Source organism: Durio zibethinus, chromosome 20 (assembly GCF_047325235.1).
Source record: "Durio zibethinus cultivar Kanyao isolate XHJ-2024 chromosome 20, ASM4732523v1, whole genome shotgun sequence".
Taxonomy (NCBI): domain Eukaryota; kingdom Viridiplantae; phylum Streptophyta; class Magnoliopsida; order Malvales; family Malvaceae; genus Durio; species Durio zibethinus.
Window position 1 is genome coordinate 11,152,567 of NC_143181.1, and position 23,690 is coordinate 11,176,256.

Genomic DNA, 23,690 nt, shown 5'->3' on the forward strand with positions numbered 1-23,690 from the left:
TTTTATGAATGAAGAATGAGGATGAAAGTCTTCATAGTGTCCAAAGATTTTAGTGCTTTAAATGTGATAAAAAAAAAAGGCTTGAGATTTCTTCAAATGATGCAAACTATTTAAAGCAAGTGATGGATGATGCCAATGCCAAGTACTTACTCTATGAAACTTTTGACTCTCACAACTTCAACTTGATTTCAAATTGCTACACTTCAAATGAGATATGAAGAAAGTTGGATGAGCTACATGAAATATAAATTTTCAAGCAAAATGTATCATGTGTCATAGCTCTTAAAGAATCTAAGGTAACCTTTAACTTAATTGATTCAAATTCATATACTTTTGATGAATTGCAAAATACCTTTGATGAGTTAGTTATGAAATTTGAGTCATGAGAATGAAATTCAAGAAAATGATTTCAAAATTACATGTTGAAAATGATTTCTTGATAAACACGTAATAATTTGAAAAAAAATGTTAAATTGAAAATGAATTTTGAAGTTAGTTAAAAGAGAAATAAAATGCTAGAAAAAAGAGAATTTAAAGTTGAGTAAGAAATTTAAAGTTTTGATGAATGAAAAACAAGAGCTTTTAAATAAAAGTTTAAGTACTAAAATGATTAAACGTAATTTTTGTTATTTTCATGATCATACTATACATACTTATCCTATAAAAATGAAAGTTTCATTTAGAATTAAAGAAGTATGAGTTTCAAAAAGAACTAGAGACTTGATCCCCAACTTTCAAGGACCCAAAACAATTTTGGTATTAAAAATGAAATAAAAATGTTTCTTGTAGGTGTGTTAGAGCTAAGAGCTACAATGTATTTTTGAAAATTGGATACTCTAGACACAACGAAAATGGATAATCTCTAAGCCTAATATTTATTTGAAAAGTATTTGAAATTAGTTGCCCATTCTTGGTTGAATGTTGAAATGTTTAATTGCTATATGCTTTATTGACATATCTAAATTAATTCCAAATTGTTTTGAAGAAAATATATACCCATTTATGTTATGTTGATATTGCAAATTTGATTGAAATTGATAATATGTTAAAATTTACATGATTTTGAAAAATATTAGCTTGATTGTGTATATATTTATTTTTGCTCTTAAATGTATGATTCTAATAATACCTCATGCTTGTTATCATGTTTAATGCTTATCTGCTTAAGATATATTTTTAAAAGAATTCATGTATGCTCTGATCAATTTGTGATATTATATGTGAATGCTTTTGATATTATGATTGCATGAATGATCTTAATGTTTTGATTTTGTTTGTGAAATTGACATTCTTGAGATCTTATGCTTATGTATAATTATATATATATATATATATGAATATTGACTATTGATGATATCATGTTTTGTGAAATTGTTATTGATGTTTAGTGTGATTAATTATATGCTAAATTATTTTTATATTTATGCACAAACTTAGAAAGAGCACTCAAAGCTTAATGATTTTGAAATTTTAAGTTTTTCCTTGAAAAAGTTTTTGCTAAAAATCAAGCTTGAAAATATGAAATTTTATTTTAGCAAGTTTTTAAGTATAAAAAGATTTTGAATATCTTGTGTTCAATGATTCAAACTTGTTCAAACAAAAAAACTTGATTAACTTAGAATGATTTTTTTTTTCATATTGTTACATGCAAGTTTTAAAGGATTTTACAGCTTAAAAGATCAAATCTTGTTTTTAAATATACATGCACATAAAAACTATTGAGACAATTTTATATTGTGATATAAAACTTTTCTAAATGGTTTCAAGAGCTAAAAATATATTTTTAACATTTTTGCCCATCTTAATAACCTTTTTGAAATAAATATAAGATTTAAAAATTGACTTTTTAATTTTCTTATTTCTAAAGCCAAATCACCACTTGAACCACTTTGTTAATTGAAACTTGTTAGAATGATTCAATATAATTAAAAATGAGCTTGAGTAGTTTTAAGATATATTAAGGTATTTTTCAAGCAAAAATGAGTTTTAACGTACAAAAATCAAAATCCTAGAGATATTAACTTTGAATGGATTATCGTATTGGATTTTGCATAAATATATTTGTTTGAATTATTTTGACATGATGAAATTTATTTTTGTGATTTTTATGTAAATTGATTTGTGATTATTGAACATACTTATATAACCATGATGTTTAAAATTGCTCCACTTATTGGTAATGCCTGGATCTTATGAAATATTATTTAAACTTGATTATTTTATTTTCAATTATTTTAACTCTTGATTTGTGATTTTAGAAATTAATGATCATCTTGTGCTTAAATAATATATATTGATGTTTGATAATTCATCTCTTAATTTTTTTATGAAATAATCTTGAAATATACTTTAATTCTTTATCCTTATTAATTCAAGATTTATTTTTTCTCTTGTGTTGATGAATTAATGAGCTTTATGTACTTAAAAAATATATATTGATTCTTTGTTCATTTATGTTTTTACTCAATGTATATGTTCATAGGATGATTGATTCAACTTCACCTTAATACTAGTGATTTGAAAGTGTTTAAATGGTTTATTTCTTAATTTATGAAATGCTTTTGTGATATGCTTGCTCTTGTACTTAAATATTTTCTCTTGATTTATGTTTTTAAATTGATAAACTACTCATTTTTTAAATGATGTGTTGTTAATCCATCTATTATTTTTGTCGAATGTGTGCTTATATGAATATGATTTAATTTTACTTAGCATGATTACAATATGACTTAAATGAGTGATTTTCTTATAATGCTTGTTTTTACCTTAAGTCATTATCCATTTTGGCCTATGATTTGTATTAACATTTATTTTTTTATGAAATTTTTTTAAATTTATTTGGATCATAAATTTATCTTCCTTGAGTTTTCAATTTTTACATGGCCTAAAATTTATCTTAACATATTCTTTGATGATTTATTAAATATACATGAATATTGAATATATCTTCTTAATGTTCATTATTTCTAAATGATCAAAAAAAGATTCATGTTTTGCACATTACTTAAAAACTTTTGCTTTAGTGCTAATATTGAGTTATTTGATGTTTGATTTAATAAATGACTTTTGGCATAAGTTTATAAATTATTTTTGATGAAATATATCTCTTTTGCAATTGATAACTTGCGCTGAGTGAATAAATTTTCTTTTGCCTATAATGACTTAGAATATGAAATTCATTTTGTAACAATTAATATAATTTTTATCAATTGATTTTCTTGATGCTTCTAATGAAAATCTTTTGTCAAGAAATTTTCTAAATTTATGCTAGGAGAACTTAAAAAGAGCATGAATAAGTCAATATTCTTTTTGAAGTTTCAAGTATAGTAAATAAAATATTTTCATCAATCAAGCCCAAATACATCAAAAATTTACCCAAAACATTTGGAATGAAAAACTTAAAACCAAATGAGTACATCAATATAGCTTGATAAAGATGAAGGTAATTGTCTTGACTTTATACTATATATCCATACACGCTTGCTTTTATTGCGTGTAAAAATAAGATATTATGCTAAAACATATGAACACATGACACAAATTAATCACCAAACCACTTGATAGATATTGTTTTAACATTGTTAAAAGCTTAGATTGATTAATTCATTTTGATTAATATTCATGCTAGTTCTTAATTGTTTTGATGAGATTGATAATTTTAATACATGAATATTTGATCAATGCATGAATCCTTAAACATAGATATGAGTTAAAATTATTGATTTCTTTGAACAATATGTTCATTGATTAAGATTATTAAAATAGCATATACCACAATATCTTCAAATGTTTACATCCTTATTGGTATATTGTTACATGTTATTTGAAATATTTTTGCATATGCTTGTATGATTTTGATTGAAATATATATTTAGACACTTGCATATATTTAGATTAAGTTCATTACTATGCATTAAAATAAATAAGAATATATTTGAATAATTATGCTTTCATTATTTTTTTGCTACGGCATGTGTTCATTATGTTTGAAAAATCATGCTTGTATAATTCTTTGCTATAACATAATGGTTGAATATTTGTTTTGGAGAAGATATGCTCATGAAAAAAATGCTATTATGCATGTATGGATTGAACTTTTCATATGCTTGAAATATAGTGACCCTTGAAAGTTTGTGAACAAAATAGCTAAAAATTGTTAACAATTGAATCAAAATTATTAAAAAAATTTTTAACTTTCATAGATACTTCTTTATGTACCTATCCTTGATATAACTTGTACCTTTCCTGTAAAAATTGTGTGTATCTTAAATTGATTAATTCTTATTTTAAAAAGGATGAGAAGTCTTAGAATACAATTTTGCTTGATTTTTTTTGTGATAACAATTGATATGCTTTGTGATAACATATCTTTAACTATTGATATGAGCTTGAATGTATTTGTTTGAATTTATACTTAATTGCTATTGACATTTTAGGTTCTAAACACATCTTATGATAACATGATTTATAAGTAAGTTTCATATCATTTATTTTCTTTTTGCTAATAAATTTCATACGGCTAAGTTAAATGAATGATTTTGTGCTATAACGTTTAAATTGGATACACTTATACTTTTGTACTTAAATACATATATAAACTTCATCGTGTATATTACACTTGATTACATGCATTTAAAATACTCTTAATATTATTGATATCAAGCATTTCATCCCATACTTAAATTAATCTCTCTTTCTTTTGCTATGACAAAAAAAAAAGTTTATGGATATTTCTTCTTGTATGCTTATAGCAATTGCTATAAGACTTTTCACATTTGGTATAAAGAACTTAAATAAAACGAGAGAAAAATCTTTCATAAATAATTTTGTTAATAATGCCTCTTTATGTTTACTTGCTCATTAATATGCTCATGTCTTTTTACTATAACAAAAATATGAAAAAAATATTATATGGATAAATTTACTTGTGCATGACATGCATATGTTTTATTGCACTTATTTGATATATTTGACTAACATATGTTTGTTAAGTTATGTTAGATTAAAATGCATTGATTGAAAGAGAGTTTTGCCATGCAAAGTTTTAGAAGAGCTTTTCAAAATGCTTATCAAAAATCTTAAATATATTAAAAAAAAATTTTCATAAAGCAAATTTATCTTTAAATTTTATCATATCAAAAAAGAAAAGATTATTAACCTTAAATTGATCTTTATTTTGAAATGACAAAATATTAAGCAAAAAAAGCTTGATCAAGATTTTGAAAAATATTTATTTAATACGTGTTTTTAAGTTTTATTATTTTAATACTAAATAAATAATATGATTTTCAAAGTGTAAACAAACATTTCTTTATGTTTTCTTATTTTTCAAATCAAAATTATCTTTAAACATTATCTATTTAAGCTTAAATGAAAGTCGAATTGTTGTTTTTAAAGTAAAAATTTTCATTTTAGACTCGATACAATTTTGATAATAATAATTTTGAGAAATAAATTAACTTAAAAAAAATATTTTATAAAAACAAAATTTTCCAACATTAAACTTGTTTTATTTTTTGTATTAATTCACAAAGTTTTAATATTTAAATTTTATATGTTTGAAAAGCTCTTTAAATCTACTTTCTAATGGATTAAACAAAATCTAAATCTAAATTTTTTAAGAAAAATTTTAAATTTTTACTAGATTTTATGCAGTTGTCTAGAAACTATACAATGAATAGTTTTAAAAATTTACTATAATTCGAATACAATAAATTAGATGATGAATTTTAATGGATAAAAAACCTTTTAAGTCTAATTTCTAAATCTTCAAACGGTTTTGATTTGAAGTTATATAAATTAAGATATAATTAAATTAGTGAGTAGAGTGCAAAATAAAAGACAATCAGTGACACTATTCATCCAAAATCATTTAGTATCCAAACTCTGACTGACCCAATCGATTGGGTTCCAAAACCAATCAATCCTATCAACTGTAATGGTCAAAAATTAAGTGAAATTCAAAAACCAATCGAACCTCTATCAAAATCAATCGATCTCTTCGTCCCAAACAAGCTCTAACGATTAGTTTCAAAGGAAAAGCTCATGTGTTTTCATTTTCCAAGCTTCTCCAATGGCTAGTTCCTCAATTCCTCTATAAATTGGATATTCCAACACACCAGAAAGATTGAAGAAACAAGAAAGCAAGCACTGACAAGTCGTATTTTCATTCTCTAAAATAAATCAAGAGTTTTGGAGCCAAAATTTCATATTTGTTGTATCCAAGCCATCTTTGTTGTATTAATTCATCAATATCCTTGTATTTCATTAGACAAGCACTTAGCTTTTGAGAGGTGTGCTAGTTTGTAATTAAAAGGTGAGGTATCTTCTAGTATTTGTGAGATTAAAAGATTACTACTTAGCCTAAAAAGTAAATAATGTTTGGTTGCTATCTAAGCCTTAAGAAAAAAAACTAGAGTTTATAATCTTTCTTCAATTAGTGGATTGAAGCCTTGGTGATGACAACCAAGAGATAAGACTTAAGTGCCTTAAAGATAAAGACCAAACCTCTAGATATTTCCATCTTTACATTCTTTACATTTATTGTTATCTATAATTGTTTCTAGACTTATTAATTGTTGTTATTTGCAACATATTTTTCATTATGAAGTTTAGTGTTTTAACTCTTCATTCAATTGTTTTGAAATCATTATTTGAAAAGTATTTGAAGAAATCTAATTTATCCCTTCTTGGATTACTATCTCACCTAAAAAGCTAACACAAAAGAAGCCCTAAATTTGGTAAAAGTTAGAAATTTCCAAATTCAAAGAGATTTAATTCCTATATAAACAAGCTATTCATACACAACAAAAAAAATGAAAATAAAAAGCAGTAAGTAATTAGCAATTCAAAGCAATCAAAACATTGAAATTTAATGGGTTTTTAATTTTAGGTTATAGGAATTGGTTTTCTTGTGTTTTGATTTGATCCTTAGAGTTTTTGAAATTTGGGGAGTTTAAATTTCTTGATTCTATTTAATTTTTGGTTTTGATTTGATTTTTAAAAGCTCTTTATTTTTTGGATTGGATTCTGGGGTTCTAGGTTTGTGTTTTCTTTTTTGGGAAAATTTTGGATTTTTTACTTGAATAGTTGAATTTTCTGGTAGAAGTTTAATTTTTTTTTATGGGTATCACAATGGCCAAAGGTATTAACAATGACCGAATTCTGGGTTTCCAGGCAATTTTGAGTTTTCTTTAAATTTTTTGGTGATTGGTTGAATTTTTCGACACTAACTTCTAAAATTTGGTGAAAGGCCGTTTAAAGTTCTCAATGAATTTTAGAGAGAAGCTATAGCAAATAGAACCTAAAGAAAGAAAGAACAAAGGTGTTTTGACAAAAAAAAAAAAAAAGATTTGTGGGCCTTTATACACGAGTGAAATGACATCATTTTTACCAATCTTGACCTGTGCTTAAACTTGTGACCCGCATACTGACTCAATGCCAAACCCAACCCAATCACAGGTTTTTTCTTTCTTTCTTTTTTTGTTTTATTTTTTGTCTTAATTTATTTCTATTTTTCGATTTGAATTTTTATTATTTTTTTTTAATTATGTGATTAAATTAAAGTGATGAGAAAAAAACTTTAATATTAATTTTTTATATTTTGCATGAATAATATATATTTTTGCATGAGTTTGATTATTAATATATTTGCATGATAATTAATTAGTTGTATGATAATTTATATTATATTTGCATGATAATTAATTAGTTGTATGATAATTTATATTATATTTGCATGATTATATATTATATTTGCATAATTATTAATATATTTGCATGATTTAACTTAATATATAATATTATTGCATGGTATAATTTTATATTAATTGCATGATATTTTTGGCATGGTTTTTTTATTATTACATTATTACATGAATACATGATTGAATGATTGCATGATTACATGATTGCATGATTGCATGATTGCATGATTTGATTCTTAATAGAATTTTTGTAAGACAATATTGTGTGAATAAATAAAAGATTGGAATTGATTGATTTGTATGATAAAAATCCTCTTCGATTAAAGCTTAAGTAAGATAACATATAATTAAATGAAATACCAATTTTTGACGTAATGGGGCACTAAAACCTTCTTGGCATGTAACCGACTTCCTAACTTAGTTTTGTTTATATAAACCAAAGCTTATTTCTTTTAAAAACCTTTAGTTTAAGCTTAAGATAACCTTAACAGAAATTAATTCACACAAATGACCAATCACACCTAAATGAAAAAGATTAATAACAACTTAAGGGTTATTTTAAATGAGAATTCTAATCAAGTTAGGATTATTTATTTCTTTGTTAAATTGAATTAGTTGGATTTGGACAAATTAAATGGGTATTTTAAATTCAAGTGGACTTTTGACAACCATAAACCTGATCTTATTTGATTTTATTTGATTTCTTAAATTGGCTACAAAAAGATAAAGTTTCATCCTTTATCTCTTTTATTTTTGTTCGCGAAAGCTCTTGGGCTGTTTAATATTTGTTTTTACTTTTAAAAGAATACAATTAAATATTTTTATAAATTAAACTACATTAATTAGTTAAAAATGAACAAATGACTAAAATGTAACCTAAATTATAACATCCTTAGTGCAAAAAAAAAAAATTAATCATACATCTCATTTTTTAAAAAAAATTACATTTTAATTTTTAATTTTTAAATTTTTAAAGTGTTATTATTTATTTTTGTATATAAATGTATTTTTTATCATATAAAGCAAAAAGTGAATATTTAACATCAACTGAACATGATATGGGTATCTATATACCATATATTACAGATAAGCCTGTAAGTAATTTAAAAAATTTTTTGTCAAAGTCATTAATTTACTTACAGTTATTAATACGGCAATTGAAGGCCATTTGTTGTTGTTAAAATGAAGGCTGGTATTGGATCCAGAAAACATAATCTTTTCGGTTTGACCCAAAAATAGAGAGATTGCCATCCGTCCTTAAAATAAAATAATCCACATCTATTTGCCATATTGTTGTTTTCGATGTTTAAGAAGTTAATACTCTGAAACTGATGTAATGAATGAATTAAAGTGGATGCAAAGTGTTTAATAATACTAATAACTAGAATTATAACCCGCCCGCGAGAGATTTTTCATTATTTTTATCAAATGATTGATAGAAAGTAAAATTTTTATTTTTTAATTGCATATCAATTTACATATTAAGCAAATTATATTATTATTAAATATCAAATTTTATAATATTTTCCTGATTAAGGGAATTAAATGCAGTTATTCGAAAGGAACAATTTATATGCAAATTATATTATTGTAAATCTCAAATTTTATAGTTTTATTCTTAATGGAGGCAATCAAATATAGGAATGCAAAAAATAAAATCACATTGGCTAAAGAAAAAAATGGAAATTACCTTGAACAAATGAGAAAATCCTTATCATGCTTGAAAGAATTTATCTACAATGCAAAAATAAAAACAGAATAAAATAATTTAAATACAGAAAAATGTTAAATATATAAACTAAAGAACACTTATAAATCAAGTATAACCAAGAAGAATCAAATTATGAAAACAAATATGCCCGCATGTTATTTGCTGGTCTAAATAACAGAAAACATTAAAAACAACAAAAATCTAAACTTAAAAACAATCAAGAATGAAAATCTTAAGATATAGAGCATACATACTGAAAAAAATCTAAGTTGCGCTCCTGTTTAAGCTTTCAAAAAAGATTTTTTTATTGTGATATCTATTTTTTATGTCATTCCCTTTGTTTGAATAATTTAAAACACATGAAAGTATAATAACCATGTATGGGATTTCATTATATAATTTGAAAAGTAATTGTCATAGAAAAAGTATATGCAAATTACTTAATAACAATGAAGCAACCTCAAAGGAAGAAAGTGACATTGCATATGTTTAACCAATCATAAAAAAGCAGTTGTCATGTTCAATTATCCCAAAAAAAAAAAAAAAACAAAAAGAATTACTGCCATGATAAAAGTGAAGTGAAGCTTAATAGAAAAAACATGCAGCTCAAATTAATAACAATGTAAGCAATTGCTAAAACTTAATAAAAATTAATATTAAATTTACCTAAATTATACAAAAACAATATATAATGCTTTATTCCTTAACCAAAGCTAATACTAAATAGTTTGGAAGATTCAAGTATTTAAAACATTTTAAAATTAGATACTAAATTTATCAACCTATCCAAAAAATACCAAAAGGCATGAATAGAAGTTACAATATTATGAAGAGAGACCAAAAGTAAGATTACAACCTTTTTGTTTTCACATTTGAAACATGTGCAAATGTCTTGTTAAGCATAAAAGTTAAGAGGACAAATATTGAACATAGCAGAATAAAATTAAAGTGTTTTTTCTCAATCAACTAATTATTTCGAAGCAATTAATGTAAATAATATTTGAAAATAAGTTCCACCAATAAATATTTGGAAGAATTCATGTGGCATATTTTAGAAAAAAAAATTCAAGACTTATAATCATTTTTTTTTTTAAATGGAAAGGCCCATTTAAAAGGTCAAAATTTTTAAGCACGTGTTCCATGAACATTAACTATTTGAAATGTCAGATTTGATTTTTTCAGAGAGGATGTGTCTCTTCTAATTTGCAGCTTCTTCAGAAAATTATAACATCCTTGTGTGCAATACGCATTAAACTTCTGTTAAAAATTTGACATGAAATGTCCTTTTATCAAAAGAAAAAAGAATGACAGAACTTACCTTGGTCCAAGAAAATACATTAAAAGGCAATTGATAACTATAATGAAAAAGGCACAAGTAGAGAAATGTTATTGTGAAGTGATTAATTCAGCTAAATTTATCCACAATATTTCCAGTTTAATCAAAAGGAAGGGAAGAAAGACAAACCTGTTTGCAAAAAGAATCCAGTTAAAGCGAAGCAGCCAGGGCCACCAATCAAGTAAAGCATAAAGGGATCCTGGCTAGGCTTTCCCTCTGGTTCAACGGATAGGTAGAAAAGCTCAGATTCATTCACTCTAATGTACCTGAAATTGAAAAACACCAATGTTCAATACATTTCCAATCATTTCTTGAATTATAACTGTAGTCTAAATGTTAAGATTTATTAATGTATACAATTTTATATTTTAATTAAATTGTTAGAATTTGTGAGCTTTTGATCCTTGGAATCTTTAACTATTACCAACAGTTTTGACTATTTGAGCAACAAATCATTGGTGGAGCATTTAGTCTATAGAATTTCAAAATCTTGTAGTTTTTAAATCTTTCTTAAGTGAAAAGTTGAAGCTTGGTTACAAAGCTCGCATCCATCTACCGAATTTTTAAAGCTGAGATAGCTAGCATAAAAAAAATAATTTTTAAATCTAATCCCATTTTGGTGGAAAATTTGATCAGGTAGCTACTGGTGAAGTCAAAGATGGGATTAGATTGAAAGGGAAAAAAATAAAGACACAATGGGAAAAAGAAAGGGAAAGGGAAAAAGAAATAGAGGGGCAGGGGATGCAAGTATATCCCTTTCCCCTCATCTCTTTTTTGAACTCTTTTTCTATCCTAAGAATACCCTTTAAATTATTCTTTCGTACATTACTGATCTGTACTTACAATAGATGATGGGGATTGCTTTTATATATTCTTATAGATTAAACAAGCTGAAGATTTTCAAACAGCATTTGAAACACCTTATTTACAATCCGAATCATATCGATACGAAGGGTGTAGCATTGATAAGTAAATTGGGAATATACATACATACATATATATATATAACACAGGAAACCATAGAAATTGCCATAGAAAATCTTATATTTGCAAACACAAACAGAATTAGAATAACCACCATTGATGCATCCCAGTGCCAACAAAAGGAAGAAAAAATAAAAAGAAATTAGGCTAATAATGACCTCACGGAAAGAATTCAACGGGTTATTCATAACAGCATGGTTATAACAAAACTATAATAGAATTCAGAAAAGTAGAATCACTGACATTCAAAAAGACAAGAAGAATTTTCTCTGCCATTTATAAACTTAAACACTTGTAATATGTTGCTCATTGGCTACTAAATTATTTCTTCGCTTTTGTTTCCCTGTCAGTTATAGACTTAAACATCAGTTCCAAAAAAACTTAAACACTGTAATATGTAAAGTATTTCCTTATTTATAATTTCCAACCAGTTCCAAGAAATACAAAGACACCACAACTCAACCAATAATCCAATTAAAAAAAATCACATTCATAGGACTCAATATCCAAAATAAAGAGTCCAAAAGCTTGCAAAATAGAATTTCACCAAAAAACCAAAACTCCATACAACCAAAAGACAAAAGAAGACTTACTTTTTTAACCCGTCTTCAAGTATAGCTTGCTCTTCTAAGGTCCAACCCAAGGATACCAGGGCTATGCCTCATACTCGAACCCAAACTCTTGGGCATAGGATTCTCGTGGTTCAAGTGTGCTCCATTGAAAGAAGATGACGCGTGATTCGCTTCTTGTTGATGGTTCCCCGGTGGTTTTGCCATCAATTTAAGCTTCCAAAATTTTAGATTTTTACACCCTTTTTTGAGGTTTTACAGAAAATATAATTGAAACAAAAAGGAAATGAAAACAGAATTGTTAGAGATGAGAAAGTAGGTTCATTCCCGCCAGCTGAACAGTTCCCTCCAGAAAAGAAACAAAACCCATATTAGAAATGGAGAGAATTGTTACAGATTGTGAAAAAAAAAAAATTACAGAGAAAAAAGAAGAAAGGAAAAAGAGCATGGTGTATCCTAGAAGCTTCTAGACTGTCTGAAGACCTAATTTACACTTTACATTTCTCAATTTCCCTTCTGATTATTTTTATTTACATTAATGATCTGCATCGCAAATTAAGGAATTGGCAAGCTGGGGATAACTATTATGGATAACTATTATATAATGTTAAAAGATTTATCATTAAGTAGGGACAATTCTTCATTTAAGTATCTAATAGCAAGAAAAAATTTTAAATATAAATTTTCATTTATATTTATAATAAATGAAATATTAAAATCTTAAAAAATATAATAATAAATATATTATTTTTATAATTTTTGTATTGTTCTTATTTTTTGTCGTTTTCACAAAAAATTATAATTTATAACAAATTAAATTGATAATATAATTGATCAAATAATTAAAAAATTTATAATAGTTTTAATATGATAAAAGTTAATAACAAAAACAACAAGCACAACATATAAAATAATATATTTAATTTTAAAAAAACATAATTTTTTTTAATATTTTATGTGTATTATTTTTATTATTTTATATTAAAACAATAATAAAGATATTAAAAATAAAAAAAATATAGAAACAGTCGGTCTAGTGAGATCAAGTTCTAGTTAAATTTAAATTTTAATGAATACCATGGATGATACTATCATTGACCAATAGCTTAAATTTGCAAAAGGGCGGATACAAGTCCAGCCATGATTATGATGAGGCTCCCAACAACGCTTTTTTTTTCTTTTTTTTTTTTTTTTTTTGTCCTTTGCAAAATCTCTCTGAACAAAGCTTTAAGCAACACTTTTCACTCAAAATTAGGATAGAATAAAATAAAATAAAATAGTATTATAAATAAGATTAAATTAAGTGATATTATTTTATTTTATGTTTAATATTTATAAAAATTAGAATAAAATTTATTTATTAATTAATATTATTTTTTAAAATTTTATATAATTTAAATTATTTATATAATTTTTAAGAATATAATAAAATATATAAATTTAATCTTATAAATTAAAAATAATCCCTTTTATTTTTGAGATAAGAAGATGATAATTTTTATTATAATTATATTTTTTAAAATATAAATTAAATATAATATAAAATTATTATCATTTTATTTTATTCATTATCTTATACGTCAAATATGACCTTTAACTTATAATCTTGCTCTATGTCATATCTAATGTTATTTAAAATGAATAAAAAGCAGAATAAAATTAACCAAAAGTTGAGTGTGTGGAACAATGCACATGGATATACTCTCATTTTTTTTCCATTCATATCCTAAATTAATAATATTAGATGGACATGATTATCAATATATGACCGAGGGTTTTGAATTTTTTTAATTTATGTAATTTAACATTATTGTTGCATTGAAAAAAAATTTTAAATTAATAATTATGCATTTAAAAAATATGATTAAAAATTTTAAGTATATGATATTATTATAAAAAATTAATATGAGTAATTAAAAAATATAAAAACTGCATAGAATAATAAAATATTTAAAATTATTAATAATATAATAATTTTCTACTTTAAATATATTTTTTTACGCAAGAAATATCTTTTAATAAATTTTTTGTTTGAACTTGAAAATCATGCTTTTTGGCAAAAAAATTTGTATTTTTTTTATTGTTTAACAATGTGATTTGATAAAAACTCAGTTTTTAAACATAAAGTTTATTTCAACAACCATACTAAACTAAGCTTAAGTGAATTCTTTAATAACATTAATTATATTCCTAAGAGTAAAAAAAAGAGTTGGGAAAGGTGTTTGGTAATTGCGATATTATATAATATTTAAAAAAATTTATATTTGATATATTATTAATATATAAATTTTATATATTATCAATAAATCAAATAATATTATCTCATTAATAAATAAATATTAATTTTTAAAATAAATATATAAAAATTAATATTTTTAAAAATTTTATTTATTAATAAAATAATATCATTTAATTAATTAATAATATATAAAATTTATTTATTGATAATATATCAAATATAAAATTATTTAAATCTTCTTAGAAAAAAATGGCAAAAAAAAGTAATAAAGAAATTAAAAGAAAAAAAAGGGGTAGTGGGGCTTTGGGTTGGGATGAGCTGTCTTACTCCATTAGATGCATTGTTGAGCTGTTTGGGCTGTGCCTTGAATGTACACCGTACTTGCTATCAACCATAGACTTCCTGCTCACCCCTCACAATTTTTACCCTCTAGTAAGGTTCTATAACGTAAATAATACACCAATATTTATAAATTATTTAAATTTAATTAAAATAAAATTTAAACTGATTCAATTCAAATATTATTGAATTTAAATAATTTAATTTATTAAATGAGTTAAATTCAAATATTTTAATATTTAATTTGAATAATTTATATATTTAATTAAAATTATATATTTTAATATATATTTTTATTATTTTAACTAAAAATTATTATTTTACTTTTATATATAATTCAAACTAAAGTTTGAATACAAAAATTTAGTTTGAAATGAATATAAGAATCAATTTTCTAGAATCAAATTCAAATTTAACAATTAAAATTTAATTAAATTCAAATCAAGTTTTTAAGCTTACACCCCTCCCTCAAATTTTACCTAGTAGTAGTATTCTTGTTTATTGCAGAAATACAAGGGAAATGGTCATGGTTTGGAACTGAGGAAAATGTCTCATTTCCTTTCTTCCATTTTTATACCTTCTTTTAGGTACAAAAATATACATTGAAACGCTTTTAGTTCATGTTTTTGTGTTTAAAGATACATATCATGAGCATCCAAATATTTAATTGGATGATAGATATTTGAAATCTTTTTTATCAAATAAAAATAGATATAATGAATTAAATGTGTGAAATAATTGGATAGTGAAATTTTTTAGTTTTTTTTTTTAAATTAAATCAAGTGAATCGCTCTATTCATTTCCTTTTTTAAATTACATAAAAAATTTGAATGATGCAATAAAATTTACTTTTATATAATAATATATATTTCATTCAAAGATTTGAATTTATAAATTTTAAATTGAAATCTCAAACATGGAAAAAAAATTCAACCCATCAATCTTGAATTCAAAACTCAAAGAACTATTTTTTTAAAAATAAATATAGATCCTTAGAATTAAAAGTTACCCTTTGATTAATAAGCTCCTGCTGAATGCTAAACTAGGGAAAAAAAATATTAGAAGGCACTAAAACTTGAGTGTTGACTAGATTGACTCACGAGTAAGTTCCTATAAACGACAAGACGTATGGATGGACAGTTAAGACAATAAGAAGAAAAAAGAAAAGGGAGCGACAAAGTGGGGCAGAGGTACGTAAGGCAGCAGCAGGTAGGGGACCCTGGGGGTGAATTTTGTAGCAATAGAGTATTTAAGGGTTGTCTTTTCTGTCATTTCATTCTTTCTTTCAATGCCACGATTGAATTTTTTTTTTTTTACAGTTTTACTGCAAAAGTTGCATAAATGTGAGGGGCAAAGGACTCTGGGACCTAATCTAAATTGTACACAGAATTGGCTTTTAAGGACTGTCTCTTATTGCCAGTTACTTCTGTCACCCAAAAAAAAAAACAAAAGAAACTTATCGGGGCAGGAACAGGGCTAAAAAGATATATGCATGATTTATATTTAGACTTGATCATTAGCGTCATCATAGTCGTCATTATCAACCACAATTCAATCAGTAAAAAAGAAAAAAGAGAGACTCAAGAAAAAGGTCATCCCTTCTCAAGTTTTCAACATTTCACACCCAAAAGTCCAATCACAACATGTACTGCAACACAAATTTTTTAAAAATGTAATTCGGACAAAGAAATTTCAACGTTATTGGAATGTCTCAAATTATAGTGTAAAATTTACGAAGGTTAGTTATAATATATTTAATAGTTAATATTTATAAACATAAGTATTATATATTATCAATTAACTATATGACAATATTTTATAATGTTTAAAACAAAAAGTAATTAAATTTTCAAAAATTGTAAAACAAAAAATAATTAAAATTTTAAAAATAATTATAAGTAAGATTATAATATAATTTATCTATAGTTATTTTTATAGATGTAACTATTTTTTTCTTTGTTAATGAGTTATTATCGCATGGTTGATTGTCATTACATTAAATAGTAATTTTATATTTAAAATCTTAAATCAATATTTATAATGCATTTTTTAGATAAAATGACGAGACTTTTAAATTAGAGTGAACGATAATATATATATTTATAGTTGGATGCCACTGAGAGTTATAGTTATTCATTGGTGTATTGATCCAAGTTTTTATCAATATTCTTTGGCATTGCCATTTGCCATTAGGCCGAGGCCCCCACGAGTGGGGTACTGCTACAAAGTTAACTGATTCTCTTAGGCTTTGCTTTGTTTTTGTCGGTTCTTCTCTCACCTACTCCTCTCTCAAAGGACATCAGTCAATCACAAGGAAGAAAAGAAGATCCCCACGCACTAACAGTGGTGGTGTTGTTCGGATCACAACTCATGATAAACCTTTGGCCAACCAAAAAACAAAACCTCTCAAGCCTTTTGTAATTTTCTTTCTTCTTATTTTACGGTGAGGAAAACAAAAATAAAAGAATATATAATATATATATATATGAACTAAAAAAACAAAAAAAGGAGGGTGTGGTTTTCATTTTTGCGATGGTTTAATTTGATAGACAAGAAATCTTTTGGAAACCCTAGTTAGAAATAATGGAGTCACAGAGCAATAAAAGCAACAGTAGCAGTGACCACCATCACCATGGCCAAAAACAAGAAGCTTCACTGCAACTAGTCTCTTCTGATAGTCAATCACTTGTAGCTGCTGGTGGCGCACATGGGACCTCCTCTAATCAGGTTCAGGCCCCAGCCCATGTCCCATTCATGGGCTCCATTTCCAACCAAATTGGGGTTCACTCTTCTTCCCCAACCTCCACTTCTTCCATTCCTAAACCTGCTGCCAAAAGACCCACCAAAGACCGCCACACTAAGGTCGAAGGTCGCGGCCGCCGCATCCGCATGCCGGCCTTCTGCGCGGCCAGAGTCTTCCAACTAACCAGAGAATTAGGCCATAAATCTGATGGTGAAACCATTGAATGGCTACTTCAACAGGCAGAGCCGGCCATCATAGCTGCCACAGGAACTGGCACCATCCCGGCCAATTTCTCTACTCTTAACGTTTCACTTCGCAGCAGTGGCTCCTCTATTTCAGTTCCTTCATCAAAATCTGCACCTCTCTCCTTCCACAGTGCTTTAGGTTTTTACAACAGTAATGGAGATGAAAGTAGAAGACTTAGCAACAATACTGCTGGCGCTGCCATGTTAGGGTTTCATCATCAGCTGTACCCTCAAATCCTGAACCCTGATGCTCCCATGAGAAGTAGTAATCCTAACGAGAATTACACCAAAAAGCCATTCAGAGAAGATCTTTTCAAGGAAACATCTCAACACAACGCTGAAACGGGTGGTCTAGATGCAAATTCTCCTAAACCGGAGAGAACCGGAATGCAAGACCAAGAACCCGGTTCGTTTCGAGCAGCCAACTTGGTGCCGGCTCCAGCTATGTGGGCAGTTGCACCCGCCACCACCAATGGAGGTAATGCATTTTGGATGCTGCCGGTAGGTGGTGGTACCATGGCATCAGCCACTACGCCAGAAGCCCAGATGTGGACGTTTCCAGCTCATTATTCGGGTGGGGGTCGGGTGAATCCGGTTCAGCTTGGTTCAATGATATTGCAACAGCAACAAACCGGCGGTCAGCAGCTTGGTTTAGGAGTGACAGAAACTAATATGGGGTTACTGGGCAGTGGAATTAATCTTTACAGCGACAATAATAGATTTGGTTTGGGAATGAATTCGGAGCAACAGCATCAAGAAAACCAAACCCAAGGCAGTGATAGTGGAGATGAAAATCCTGCTACAGATTCTCAATGAAAAAGTTTCCAAACTCAAATCACATTTCTCAACTGTTTTTCTTGCTTTTTTAGTAGCCGTTTTCTTGGAGCCAGGTTCCAATATTGCTTTCTTTACTCTTCTTTGTGCAAATGCATGTATTTGTTTTACTTTTTTGGGATTGTTGATTGTTAGTAACTCTGTTCCTCGGATGCTGAAATGTAATGCGTGTGCAGTCGGGTGTCAAAAATTCCTATCAAACTAGCACAAGCCATCATTTCCCAACTCCTAGAAGTGTGAAAATATGAAGAATTGAAAGAGAAAAAATATATTTTTTTCATAATGGGGTTATTTGTTTGTTTGGTGCAAATTCTTTCTTCGTTTTATAGAATTAAGAAAGTAGGAAAAGAAATGTTTCCTCTTTTTGTGGGCAATTAGGAAAAAGAAATGCAGCCAATAAAGGAAGGAGGATGGAAGACAAGAACAAGGAAATACTATTGATAAGTAAAATGGGCAGAGAGAAAGAGAAAGAGAGAGGAGAGAGAGAGAGAGAGAGAAAAGATATCAAGGTGATTCTGAAACCATTATTACCTCAAGAAAGTAGGAAACTTGTCAAGGAAATTAAGAGGGCAGGCTGGAGGCCTAGGTGCTGCCCGTTGCGCACCACATGTCTTGATATTAAAGGATTAGGTTTGCATATCCGTTTGGCCTAATTTGTTGCATTAGGGTTTTGCTTGGTTGTCCATTTATAAAATAAATAAAAGACAAAAGACATGGCAAATAATAAGGAATCTCGCCACTTGCTTCTTGTCGTCTTTCTCATCTATAATACAACCAAGCTTCAACCGTTGCTGTTGCATTTTCTCTTGTATTTTGTTTTTATATAAAAAGGTTACAGTTAGGAGATTAAAAAACTTACAATTCGTTGAAATTTAAATTTTAAATTTATTAGATGACATCTATTAAATATATTGAGGTACTATTGCTTAATTTGGTATTGAAAGTTTAACAATAAAAATGATTAATATAACAAAACTACTATATATAAGAGAATTACTTGATTGAAATCTATCGACTTATAATTAAGTCTTGATTTTCATTGATCATATTTATTTGTCCTCAAATTGGTTGATTAGTAGATATATTGCCAAATGAAATCTCTTTTTTTAGTATGATGTTATATAATTTATAAGGAATTGGATTGTTGTGCAAACCATTTGACAACTCGCATCCATAAATTTGGTATTTTTAGTGTCAAGGAGTTAATTTAAGGTGTAAACCAATAGCCTTAGAAATATTATTTAGGTGCGAGTAAAGCTAATTATGTATAAGGAAATTTTAAAAGGAGTTTTATAAGCATTTGTTAAGATAAAATTTATAAAAGTATTTTATAATTAATGTACTATCTTTTTTTTTGTTTAAATTTGACTTTGTTTGATTTGTGCTTTTATTTTTTTGTATAAATATTTTTTGTTCAATGTTTCAGTTTATTTTTTATTTTTGGTTTTTCACTTTTTATTAAAAAATAATAAAAAATCAACCAAACTTAATCTTAGTTAACAAATATCTTTAGAGTAATTTTTAATAATTATCATATGAAGCAATATTTTGTAATCCTAAAATTGATCACATTAACCATCAATTATTATATTCATATATTAATATTATTATAAATTACATCTTAAATATGATTTATTAATTAACTTTAAAAGAGCATGTAAGACACTCCCTAATACACTAATAATAATTAAAAAAAAAAAAAAAACAGGACATTAACCCAAATTATTTAATTGGCGATCGAGTGGCAGAGCGAAAGCCGAGATGCCCACAATACTTGACCAGATTTAACCTCCGGATTATCTGCCCTGTAAATGTGAGCTTCAAGGATAAACATGATTACAAACAGTCGACAAATATCACAAGTCATTGCTAATTGTGCTTCTACAATAAGACGCTTTATTAATTGATGATTGTATTTGGTGTTATTAATAATAAATTATTATTTTATTTAAAAGAATGAAATAATTATGCATATTATAATAGTTAAAAAAAGTTAATGATTTTAATGTTATTTAAAAATAATAATTTATAAAATATTAATAATATTTTATTTATTTTATAATAAAATATAATTAAATTAATAAATATATTTACTGATAGATAAATTAATTTCTATATATAAATTATGTAAAGAAAACATTTGAATTAGAAACTAAAGCTAATCAATGAAGTTTATAATAAAAGAAAAATAAAAAAACTATCTTATATATAAAAAATTCAAATATTAAAAAAATACAAAAACACAAAAATCAATCTTAAACTTGTTATAATGAATATTAGTTTAAAAATGTAAAAAATTATAATATAAAATAATTTCAATTTTAAGAGAAAACAAATTTTTAATTCACATATTTAATGGGTAACATTGACTATTATAAATTTTACATATCATTAGGTTTTTTTAACTCTGCTTCGCATGATCAATCTTTTTTCTTTAAAAATATTTAAATAATATATATATGTGCATTAATATATATATATATATGTATGTATGTATGTCCATGCGCACACACACATATATAAGTTTTCTAAATTCTAAAAAATTTCTCTTTATTAAAATAAAAATTAAGATAAAAAAACTACATTTTTAAAAAATAAACCAAAAAAATTAAAATAGCTAAAGAAAAACATCATTATGAAAGACCAATGAAATCATAAAACTTGCAAAAGAAATAAAATTGAAAAATCAATAAAATATTTTTATATTCTTTATTTGTTAATCATTAATTCATGTAATATGTATTAATTGAAATTAATATAACAATGATTTGTGACTTTTCATCTCTCTATTATTAATTAAATTTAAATTATTTGTAAAATATGAAAGCTTTTTTTAAATAAGGTTGATTTATATTCCTTTTTTTTCAAAGCATTAAATAATGAAATATGAAAACTCGAAATGAATAGGGATCAACTTAGATATGTGTAAAACTAAATTAGTTTTACACCATCTCATATCTTTTTATATGATTTATATTTGATAATCCAAGCATTAAATTTTATGTAGTATTCAAATAAAACAATCATGCCAAATTTCAAGTCAATGTAAAATATATAACTATTTCTACGATAATAATAAAATGTTAATCATTAGTATATATTGAAATGATATTATTCTTGACCAAAATGATAAGAATATTGAATTGACTTGACATATTATGTGAACAATACATACAAATAGATTGTTAAATCTAATGGTCGATTTATAAAATTTTTTTATCATATATAAAGTTACAAAATGGTGTAAAACAAATTAATTTTATGCTTATGCAATTTGATCCCTTTATTAAAATTAATATAATATTTTTATGACTTTTCATAGCTTTGTCATGTTTCCTAAATTCAATTGTTAGTAGAATATGAAAAGTTTTTAAAAATAAATTGATTTTGAAAAGATTGAAATTAATATGATAATATTTTATAAAATTATTTTCTATCATTTTAATTTGCCTTGGTGGTAGAAGATTACAAAAGTTTGAAAAGTTGATTTAGATATATTTTGTCTTTTTAAATATTTATTTTTAAATAATTTATTATTAAAATGTAAAAACATAAAAAATTAATATTCCAACCTTTCATATTTTACTTTTTACTTCAAATAAATATTGAATTAACAACTTAATATAATATATATATATATGCACACACATCATTAATGAGCTTAACATAAAAATTAATATTCCAACCTTTCATATTTTACTTTTTACTTCAAATAAATACTGAATTAACAACTTAATATATAATATATATACATCATTAATGAGCATATTTATTGTTCGAAATATATATATATATATAGATAAATATGGTAACTCTTCGTATTTTTTTTTTATGTTAATTTATTAAAAAAACAAGTAATAGTTGCAAATATTGAAATTAATATGATGACATTTCATATTATGATTTTTTATTTAAACTAATTTATACTAACAAAGATAAAAACATTTAATATTTGTGTTTATTTGTGGTAACCTATCATTACATAGAAATAAATAAAGAATAAATTATTTTTAATAAATTAAATCAAATAAATAATAAATAGTTTTTTAATCTTTTCTTTATATATGTACTTTCTAAAACATATGCTATCATTAAAATCTCATGTTTTAAGGGATCGATGATAAAAAAAATTAAAGAAATTATTTACATTAACTAAATGAAGGTGCTACCTAAAAAAAATTATTTTAACAAGGAAATCTAAATAAGTAAATACATTTAGATAGCCATGAGCTATATTAATTTGACATAAAACCCTAAATACTAGTTCTTTGGGTTAATGTTACAAATGATCCCTAAACTATAGTAAAATATTTAATATATTGTCTGAATTTTAAAAATTTTTAATAAGGTACCTAAACTATGAATTTGTTAACTAATATGGTATTCACCCTTAGTTTAACTAACTTTAAATGATGATACGCGATGCACAATTAACTCTTCAAGTACCATATTAGTTAATAAATTCATAGCTCAAGTACCACATTAGAGATTTTTAAAGTTTTGGTATCATATTGAATATTTCATTATAGTTCATTAATCATTCTTAACATTATCCCTGATTTTTTTGTGTATGTACCTAAAAGTGGAAACTTATATGAAATTTCTATTATAATGAATTATCTTTCAAAGCTCATGCATGCTAATTAACACGGTTTCAATAGTAAAATAAGATTGATTAATTTTTATTAAATCCTTAATATTTTATCAAGTGTATATATATATATATATATCTTTTGATACTTTTGGTATCCATTAAATTAAAGATCTCATTACGATGATATGTGCATGTAGCTATCAAGACTAAGAGAAGGGTATGTTTACATATATTTAGCTTAGATAGATTTTCACTTTCTTTTTTGTATGTGCGTTGTGATGTATAGGTTCGAAAACACAACCATCGGATTTGGGAAATGGAAAAACATAGCTAAAAAGCATTTTCAATAAAAATCAAAATAAAGAATTACCATCAATCTTTTTTAAGATG

The 23,690-nt window shown here is 25.4% G+C and overlaps 1 protein-coding gene and 1 long non-coding RNA gene across 4 annotated transcripts in view; one reads left to right on the plus strand and one right to left on the minus strand.

Annotated features, from left to right (window-relative positions):
* The window catches only part of LOC149513112 (uncharacterized), a 37,037-nt gene extending 24,145 nt beyond the window's left edge, over positions 1-12,892 (minus strand). Inside the window, exons 1-3 of one of the 3 annotated variants that reach the window (XR_016330849.1) lie at positions 12,331-12,892; positions 10,883-11,019; positions 9,397-9,440 (exon numbers count right to left, since the gene is read on the minus strand). This is a non-coding gene — a long non-coding RNA (uncharacterized LOC149513112). Of the gene's footprint in view, positions 1-6,884; positions 9,441-10,816; positions 11,020-12,330 lie in introns of those variants that run through there. The other 2 variants (XR_016330848.1, XR_016330847.1) reach the window with 2 other exon arrangements.
* Positions 12,893-17,323: 4,431 nt separating this feature from the next.
* LOC111315049 (transcription factor TCP23-like) lies at positions 17,324-18,989 on the plus strand. Its single transcript, XM_022916666.2, has one exon. It carries the CDS (start codon positions 17,468-17,470, stop codon positions 18,686-18,688), a length of 1,221 nt encoding a protein of 406 aa, XP_022772401.2. The 5' UTR covers positions 17,324-17,467; the 3' UTR covers positions 18,689-18,989.
* Positions 18,990-23,690: the final 4,701 nt, after the last annotated feature.